Here is a 9,887-nt window from a genome sequence, read left to right as displayed (position 1 = left end):
TTGAATGGCTACCGGCCTTTTCTTAGTGTAGACTCCACACATCTGAATGGCATGTGGGGTGGGCACATGCCTACAACCTTAGCTCTAGATGGCCACAATTGGATGTTTCCTGTGGCATTTGGATTCTTTGATGGAGATGGAGAGTCCAAGGAAAATTAGATTTGGTTCATGCAACAACTTAGGAAAGCAATTCGTCCCATGCAGCATTTAGCTATTTACACAGATGCATGCAAGGGATTAGAGTCATCTGTTAAACTTGTGTTTTCACAAGTAGAGTAGAGAGAGTGTTTTAGGCATTTAATGGACAACCTCAAGAGTTTCTATACTGGTGATGTGTATAAGAAGAACATGTGGCCTGCAGCTAGAGCATACTCTCCACATAAGTTCAAGTATTTTTTTGACAAGGTGTTGGCAGCTAGTCCAGAAATGGTTGGATCAGCACCATCCTTTTCTTTGGGCAAGAAGTAAGTTCTCAGCAGACATCAAGTGTGACTATATAAACAACAAATTGGCCGAATGTTGGAATGCTTGGATCAAAGATCTAAAAGACCTACCTGTGCATTGCATGGCTGATGCTATCAGAGAGAAGATAATGATCCTGTTTGCAAAAAGGAGAAAGATATCTACAGCATTGCCTCAGGGTATACTGCCTGCTGTCATACATCAGCTAAATGCTGCCTCTAGGGGACTAGGACACTTGAAGATTTCCAAAGGGCACCCTAATGAAGCAGAGGTCACAGAGGTGTACAAAGATGAAGATATTAGAAGACATGTTGTGTACTTATCTCAGAAAATTTGCACATGCAGATAGTGGCAAGCAACTGGTAAAGCCTGACCACATGTATTGACTGTGATTACTAGCATGAGGCAGCCTGACATGGGATCTTTTGTGGACAACTACTATTTAGTTGCCAAGTTCCAAGTAGCTTATGCAGGGATCATTTCTAGCATCACTGACAGGGGTCAATGGACTGAGGTTGACAAGGGTTTCACACTGCACCCTCTAATCCAAAAAAAAGAAAGAACTTGGGAGGTTGAGAAAAAATAGAATGAAATCAGCTAGAGAGACAGGAGGCAGAGCAACTAGGCAAGTCAAGTGCCCTAACTATTTAGAGTATGGCCACAGAGCTAGTAGCTGGAAGTGTCATCTCACTAGAACAAAGAAAAGGTGCCTAAGTACCTTTACTTTCTAAGTGTTTGTACATATTATTACTTTCTAACCACCCATGACTTATGTTTTGCAGGAAGAGAACTAAGAAAAAGGCTGCCAAGGTTGGGAGGAAGAAAAAGGAGAAGACAACTGCAGCTCCTGCTGAACAGACAACTCCAAGGACAAGAGGAGCATTGGCAAGGGAAGCAGCAGCCAAAGCAAAGAGAGAGGCAGAAGAAGCAGAACTGAAGGCAGCAGCAGTAAGGGAAGCAGCAGCAAGAGAAGAGATTGAAGCTACCAAGAATGAATTTGTAGCACATGTCCCAGCAGCAAGGGAAGCAGCAGAACCATCTGTTACCCCTCTTGCTCTGGCACTAGTCCATGACCCAAAACCCATTAAGGCTACCCCTCCAGCAAAAAGGTTGTCACCCTCTTCTATAACCTCTTATTCTCAACTGTTCAATCCATCTGGTTATGGCAGTAGTGAATGAATTTTCTTTATTGTCTTCAACACAGGGAACTATTCAAGAAAATGACACCAAAAAGGAAGGTTCTTGCAACTAGAGTGAAGAAAACTCCACCTAAGAAGAAAGCACGCAAGGCGCAGTGAGCAGTGATTGAGTTGTGCTCATCTCATTGACAAAACTTTTGTGTTGTATGTTCGGCCAAAATACTGTCTTTTGCATGGAATTTTGAAGTTCTGTGCTGTATGAACACTATTGTGTGTTTTCTGAACATTTAGCATGTGTAATGGGCGCTGGCCATCAAACTCTGTGTAATGGCACTGGCCACTATCTCTTTTCTGTTGTATGAACTCTGTGCACTGGCCATAACATGCTCATTTTGGGGTGGCATCTTTCATTATGCCCAACATAATTGTTCATTCAAGATCATGCAAGTTCATTCCAAAATAAAACTGCCACTTTACCAAGTGGATCATTCAAGTTCATACAACTGCTACTTCCTACATGACAAATTGATCATTCAAGTTCATTCCCTACTGCTACTTCCTACATCATTTTCTAAGTACTCATACAACTGATTTCACAACAGCTGCCAATACAACAATTGCATGACAAACAATCACAATGTTCATTTTGCACATCATTTTCTCTAGCTTCATCTCCAGTTGCTTCATTTCATCCAGCTTTATCTCCAGTTGCTTCATCCGCTCATCCTCTTCCTCTTCTAGTTCCTCAATCTGTTGACAGTAGATCCTGATCATCTTCTTTTCCACCAACTCATCCAAATACTCTTTCTGAAACATATAGAATCCACACAGCTTCAGATTCTGCAAAAAATCAAAAAAGTTGAGCACTTTTCCTTTGTTCATATGTGATACTGAAACAAAACAAAGAACATTGAGCACGTACCCCATTTCGCGATCATTTAAAGAAGCAGCGCCCCTTGTTCGTACTGTCCTGCTTGACCACGCGAAGCTCAATTACCCGGGTAAGGTTGCAATTGGGGCACCAAATCAAAGGGAGCCCTGACTCCTTCCAAATTGAATACTGCTCGCATCAGGAGCTCAAGCCTCTTCCATGCACCCTCGTCACCCTACTTGTGCTTGACGACTCCGACATGTGCGACATTACTGTGGCAATGGCGACGAAGAGAAATCAGATGCCACGAACCCTAACCCGAGACGAAGCGGGCTTCTTGGGTCCCAATGAGTGAGTATGGCACACGTACCTGGATCTCAGCTGCGGCGGCGCTGGGGGAGGCGCCGGTGCCAGCGCCGTCGGGGGAGGAAGAAAGGGGGGGGGCGGCTCCAGGAGAATGAAATGAGAGGAGGGAGAGGGCGTGCGTGACCCTGCTGACTAATCCACTAATGGGCAGGGGCACATAGGTCATTTCTCGTGACCCAAGTGACTGTGTGCCACTCTGTCAGGCCGACATGGACTGCCACATCGGCAAAAGTGGTATATATGTAAGGGCCGCGAGATAGGATTTTTTTTATTTTTAACCTTTTTTTAATAATATTTTAAGTTTAACCCGTATTGGTTTTTATTTGCAGGCCGTAGCCCGTTTGGTCGCGCCAGCCCGCATGGCACGACAAATAGCTTCTGTCGCGCCAGTGCATGTGGCGCGACAGGGTGGCCACGCTGGCGGTCCGAGCCAGCGCTGTGCTGCGTCGGCGATGACGTGGCCCTCTCTGTCGCGCCACATGCACTGGCGCAACAAGGCCAATGTACTGGGACGCCGGCCCCTTCTCCCCCACCCTCCCTTTCCTTCCCTCGCTCCACCCCGACCACAGCGCGTCTAGGGTCGCCGCTGGCCACCGCCACCCCCCCCAGATCCCCCCCAAAAATCAGATTTTTTTAGGGGAAAAAGTACGGGGAATCGTTCCCCACCCTTCCCCGAAGGTATTGCCCCTAATATCTCATCGTTTAACCGTGTGCATTAGTAGTTATTGGTGGTATTTTTGATTAGGGTTAGGTTCTTGATATGAGAAATGGTGGTGTTGTTGATAGTTTTATCATGATTAGGATTTTAGATGATACTTAGATGGTACTCTGCTCTCGATTTGGACGTGAGGAAGTACGTGCATGCATTGATTAATATGATTTCTAGGATTGAGTGGTGGGGATGTTAATATGAGTTACATGTAATTTTATTCCATAGTTTTAGGAATGTACATATTATATTTTGAGCGCTGGTATATTGTGCTTAATTAGTATATACTTTGTTTCCATAATTATTTTGTTTTTGTTTCCATAAGTTTTTTTTATTTCACATGGCAATTGAATTTATGTATCTGCAGTGCACATGGCAATGAGCGATGCCCGGTACAAGCTGCTTGGTGGTGGACAGTACCCATCCGAGTGTGATGAGGATGCCCCAGTCCCTCCTGCCCTTCCAGTTCCATTCTGTCGTTGTGAACCGGGCAATCAGCTGGCAGAGGTGAAGCAATCGAGGCATCCCAAGATGGCCGGTAGCGCATTCTACATATGCAAGTGGAATGATTCATTGAATCCTTGCCACTGCCTTTTCTTTCAGTGGATTGATGGTCCGGATAAGTTTGATCCTAGAATTTGGCTGTTCCCTTATTATCGGTCAGAGTCGTGGGCGTACAATGAGTTTAGACGATGGGTCCCTCCCCCACCAAATCCACCACCTATGACAGATGAAGAGAAGCAAAAGCTGCTATATATCGTGTGAACAATCCTCCCAAATGTCATTGCGGTGTTCGTGCCAAACTTCAAAGGCCTAATATTGGTGTCCCTCCAAAGTTCACTCCCTTTTTTAGATGCTCGCTAAAGACTAGAGTAAGTGTCATGTAGCGTAGCATTGATTCTTTAATTTTGCAGGAGTAGATGCTCGCTAATGTTATGTGTCATGCAGGATGGATGGCCGGCATGTGACTTCAATGAGTATATTTATGGTCCTAGATCTCATTGGCCGACAGAAGAGGAAGTGCGAGAATTTGAGAGTGGGAAGAAGCCATGGCCATGTACAACTACTCCTAGTCTTCGATGCAAGTGTGGTATTCTGGCCACAAAAGGCGTAGTTCCTTCTGAGTTTGGCTACAGATATTACTGTGGCAATAGCTACGGAGAGTATTGGGTTCGTATATTAACGACAAAGTTGAAACTCCTTATGATTATGTCATTGTGCTAGTATTTGGTATATTAACATTTCTGAATGTTTGGCTCTCAATAATTTTTCAGGAGGGAAGGACATGTGATTGGGAGTGGTTCGAAGGCCGGTATGAGCTAATGTTGCAATTGGGCAGAACAAAAGAGCCTTGGAAATCGCGAGACACTTTAAATAGAAAACTGAAGATAAGGAAGGATTACCAAGTTACTTTGCCCCTTGAGTCATTTCTGTCGGGGCCTGTACTCCAAGACCTACGGCGTGAGTATGGAAAGAAGGCAGCAGAAAAGGTGACTCTTGAGGATTGCATTGTTTATTGGAGGAGGAACCGAACCAAGTACCCACGGCCCCTCACAGATAGGGAGCTTTTGGCAAATTATGTGAAGAAGGAGAAGGAGGAGGAGATGGAGAGGCAGAGGTTAAGGGAGGAAAGAGCAAAGAAATGTTTTACTGTTGATCCGGAAGCTAAATACCCAAAGGGTTCATGGGAAGAATATTTTCACAAATTGGAGGCTAACAAGAGGATGGAAGAAATGGAAAAGATGGAGCATTTAGCTTAGGAGGCTCAGATGGAGGCAATGCAGGCCCTAGTTGCCGATCTGCCACACAAGGTGCCCAACGTTGAGAAGGATGTGTCATCCGCGAGCACGGAGGTTTTGGGTGTTAGAGCTACTCAAATGGAGGCAATGAAGGCACTTGTAGGAGACTTACCTGCCCAGGATCACCCGTGTGACAGGAAAGGAAAAGCAGTGGACACACCTGTAGTCGATAACCAAGGGAATAGTGCAGTGCATGACAAAGGGAAGAGTGCTTCTGAGCATGACCATGTTACTGATGATGGAGATGATGACGAGTGGTGGTCAATGAATGCAGATGAAGTAGAAGTCATAGTGTCCCAAATTGAGGTAAGAAAGGGGAAAGCTTTAGTCCAAGATGATGGAGATGATGATGATGATGGTTGGGGAGAGCTTTTGATTGAAGGTGACTCTGATTAGCTTCTTTTGTTTATAATTGTATGAACTCTATATATGATTGGACTATGTGTGTGACGGACGTTTTTTATTGCTGGTCTATATATGTGCTTTACCTATTCATGTGGTTGTCGTATGTGTATGAGACTTTATTTGTAGTTTGGAACATTGTATGGTTATGAAATTAGGAATTTATTTAGTTTGTATCGTGTGCAATTTAATGATGGGTCATCTCCATTATTGAACAAGTGTTTTAGATTACAATCACAACTGCAGATGCAAAAAATATTGTGGCACGACCCGCGTGTAAACTTAACAATTGCGCACCGTAATCTTATAAATATATATTTTTTGAAAATGAATGCCAAAGCACGTTGAATTTGAAAGTGGAAATATTTTAGATCTTTTGAATATTGAGTACTTTTTTAAAGTATATCTTCTGTTTAAATTTGAAAAATATTGCAAGAGAAATAGAAAATTGCATTAAATTGTGTTAGCTGTGTATGAAAGTTATAGATTTTAGAATTTGGAGCAACATTTGTTCAAGACTGCTCTATTGCGAATTTGTTGGTTTTGAAGTTTTGAGCGACGTCCATACTCAATGTTTTTTAATTAGAATATGTTTCGGTGTCCAAATCATAGGTGCAACAGATGACGATAAGAATTTATGCGAACAAATTACGAAAATACTTTGATTTTGAAATGTCGGTGTAAATAGCAGGCAGGGAGAGGGAGCAGGAAGGCAGAGCAGCAAGGTAGTTACCTTTGTCGCACCACTCGGAGTGGCGCTACAAAGCTACTCTGTCGCGCCATTGGGAGTGGCGCGACCAAAGGGAGCTGCCACGCCACCAAGTGAAAAATGCAGTCCTTACTGGGCGTGGGCACACAATGGCGCGACAGCGGGCATCTGTCGCGCCAGTGGTGTTGGCGCGACAAGCCTACTCTGCTTAGTCAACATGACCATGGACAGTTCTCGGAAATTTGGAACCTTAGATTTAAATCTAGATTAAATGACACATAAATGTTCTAGGTGTTCTTGAGCTATACACAGACTCAGGATATGAAATTGTTACAATAGGTTTATAATGATTGAGGACATGAAATTGTTACAATTTTGTACTTCAATATTCTCTTTTGTACTTTGCTTATAATCTAAGTTAGTGAATAATTAAAGTTGAATATATGATGAGTCCTCGATTTGATTATAAGAAAGAATCTGCGATGTCTCCATTCTTTCTTTCTCTCATTCGCAAGATACAAATACGTAGACACATACATAGAGAGACAAAAGAGTGAGTGATAATGTTGACATTGTAGATTCTTTTTCGTAACAAAGTTCAAGGATATGGGAGTAATTGTGAATATGTAAGAAAACTGAAGAGAGTGACAAAAATAATTGTGAGATAGTGTATTTATTTTTAATACAAATTTTGTAGTATGAATGAATTATTTTGACACTCTATGATGTACATCAAATAATAAACAAAGCCGCCACGTGGCTGGCTGGCCTCACTCTATTTTTTTAGAGTTAGAAATATTTTATACCATGAATATATAAATGATCTCTTTGATTCTACAATTTCCTTATACTCTTTTGTACTTTTCATATATTCTGTTGTTCATAGATTCCAATGGCGGCCAAGCCTACTAAAGAATGGCGCAACTCGAGTCCGGTTATAATTGATGATGGTGGTTTGTCGTCTGACCAGAGCACCTCGTATGAGGAGGAGGTGGTAACACCGCCTAAGGAGAAGGCACACCGTACTGTAGAAGTCATGGCACTCGGCAACAGGTCAAAGTGATGGTACTCGGCACCCATATTTGCCGTGTGTTTTGGCAAAAACACTCAGCAAAGGGCCGCTCTGCCGAGTGTTTTAGCCTAAACACTCGGCAAAGCGGCCATATATTCAATTTTATTTTTGTTTTTAGTTTCAGCTCGTGCAAATCAAACACCTCACATGTCACACAAATCGCTCAAATATCACATATATCACACAAATGTCTCAAATATGACATATATCACCAAACAAGTCCACATATCACACATATAGTACACAGATATAATCACAAGTCCACAAATCAAACCAAGCCCACCACCAAGCTCACAAGTATCACCAAACAAGTCCATAACAAATCACGTACTCAGTAGCATGCAAACCGATACTCTAGATGTACATGCATACAGATAAGGCAACAGAAATCCATCTCACAAGACCTTTCCAGCAATTACATCGATATAAGATCCGGCAAAGCATCTTGCTTGCTACCGCGACCTTGGCTTCCTTCTTCCAGCTGGGTACCGTGACCACTACTTTCTCCTTCCCTTGGAGTATTGGCATAGTAGTTGATGGTGACGATGGGGTTGTTGTCGTTGTTGGTGCTGGAGAAGCAGCTGACATGTGTTGCACAGTTGCTACAGGGCAGACACCCATCTAACCAGCTAATCATCTTGGATAGTTTCTTCCGTAATGTCATAGTATTTGGTGAGAACTTTGATATTTCAATGGTTCCACCAAAGCAAACACAGGACAAATTTCACATGTGGATCTGGGTTTGGTGATGTTGTTGTAGGTGGAAGTGGCCTCGCCGCAGTCTTGAATTTGGAGGAGGCGCCTGGGAGGGGGGCTAGCTGAGGCCGCATACCAGAATAACTGAGTGGTCAGACAAGGATAACTGAGTCCCAAGAACAAAATAACTGAGTTGGTAGAATAACTGGGACAAATTAATTATTGGAGTTGTGTATAATGGAACTGCATGACAGTTTTAAAAGAAATTGAACTGCATGACACTTTTTAAAAAAATTGGAACTGCATTTAGAAGTTGTGCTGGATGGCATAGCAATGCTTAAATATACGACTTTACAACTATATTGTGTCATGGGCTTCGTACGGTGCTTGAATGTGTCTTTGTGGCGCTTTGCCTTTGTCCTTGTTATGCAATTATTCAATAATTGAAATCATAAAACAAGATGATCAGATTTTTATGAACTAGGATTGTCTCTCTCTCTCAAAACTATACCTGCGCTCATACTAGGATTTGGACCACGTAGCAATGCTAATAGATGGCTTTGGTAACACCAATCTAGATGAACTACAAAAACAATTCTTCACGGTGCCTAGTATCCATGAGTGAAATCCATATTAACATCCCCACTACTCAATCCTAGAAATCATATTAATCATCGAAAGCCCTAATCATGAGAAAGCCATAATCATGAGAAAACTATCAACTACGACATTATTTTTCAAATCAAGAACCGAACTCTAATCACCAAGAATCCCTAATATCTACAAATGTGCACGGTTAAAGGAGGAAAAAATGGGAGCAATACCTTCGGGGAAGGGTGGGGAACGTTTCCCCCCACTTTCCCCCCTCCAAAACGCCGGATTTGGGGGGATCGGGGGGGGGGGGGCGGCCGGCGGCGTCACCCTGGACGTGCTTTGCTCGGGGAGGACTGAGGGAAGGAAAGGGAGGGTTGGGGAGAAGAGGCAGGTGGGCCTAGGATATTGGCCTTGTCGCGCCAGCCCGCCTGGCGCGACAATGTTGTCGCGCCAGTGCATGTAGCGCGATAATGAGGGCCACGTTATCGCCGGCCGGCAGCGTGGCCACACTGTCGCCAGGGCATCTGTCGCGCCAGTGGTGTTGGCGCGACAAGCCTACTCTGTCGCACCATTGTGTGCCCAAGCCCAGTAAGGACTGCATTTTCAATTCGGTGGCGTGGCAGGTCCTTTTGGTTGCGCCACTCCTAGTGGCGCGACAGCTTAGCTTTGTAGCGCCACCCGGAGTGGCGCGACAAGCACATAATTTGCCACTTAGGTACCTTGCTGCTCTGCCTTGCTTCTGCTGCTCTCTCGCTGCTGCTTGCTTGTGCTGCTGGTGCTCAAGCTGCTAATGGTTCAATAACCGAACCAAAACTGCCCCACCCCATAAAAATAAATCTTGTTTTTCGCAAGAGGGGCTTGTACTAACATAAATTCAAACCAACCAATAAAGAGATAGAGAGCTGTCAGCACACAAGCACATAGTCCATTAGAACCTAAAGTAGTCCATTACAATGACCTTGTCCATCTCAACCTAAAGTGGTCCATGAGAAGCACAAATCGTTCATGACAAGCACATAAAGTTCATGACAAGCACAAATAGGTTCTAGTTAGCACTTTTACAATACA

The 9,887-nt window shown here is 43.6% G+C and overlaps 1 protein-coding gene and 1 long non-coding RNA gene across 3 annotated transcripts; both read left to right on the top strand.

The window, feature by feature from the left end:
* The first annotated feature begins 3,455 nt into the window (after positions 1-3,455).
* On the top strand, positions 3,456-4,027 carry LOC120695953. Its single transcript, XR_005683957.1, has 2 exons — positions 3,456-3,516; positions 3,915-4,027. It is a non-coding gene; the product is annotated as an uncharacterized LOC120695953 (long non-coding RNA).
* Positions 4,028-4,289: 262 nt separating this feature from the next.
* Positions 4,290-5,737, top strand: LOC120669238. 2 transcript variants are annotated; one of them, XR_005672673.1, is made up of 3 exons: positions 4,290-4,419; positions 4,496-4,717; positions 4,822-4,888. XR_005672673.1 is itself a non-coding variant. In XM_039949022.1 (2 exons), exons 1-2 carry the CDS (start codon positions 4,478-4,480, stop codon positions 5,305-5,307), a joined length of 726 nt encoding a protein of 241 aa, XP_039804956.1. In that variant the 5' UTR covers positions 4,297-4,477; the 3' UTR covers positions 5,308-5,737. The 2 variants fall into 2 exon arrangements, 1 of the variants encoding a protein (XP_039804956.1); XM_039949022.1 differs by having other exon boundaries at positions 4,297-4,717; positions 4,822-5,737.
* Positions 5,738-9,887: the final 4,150 nt, after the last annotated feature.

This window comes from Panicum virgatum, chromosome 2K, assembly GCF_016808335.1.
Source record: "Panicum virgatum strain AP13 chromosome 2K, P.virgatum_v5, whole genome shotgun sequence".
Lineage (NCBI taxonomy): Eukaryota > Viridiplantae > Streptophyta > Magnoliopsida > Poales > Poaceae > Panicum > Panicum virgatum.
Note: the sequence above shows the minus strand (reverse complement) of the source record. Positions and strands in the feature narration are given on the sequence as shown.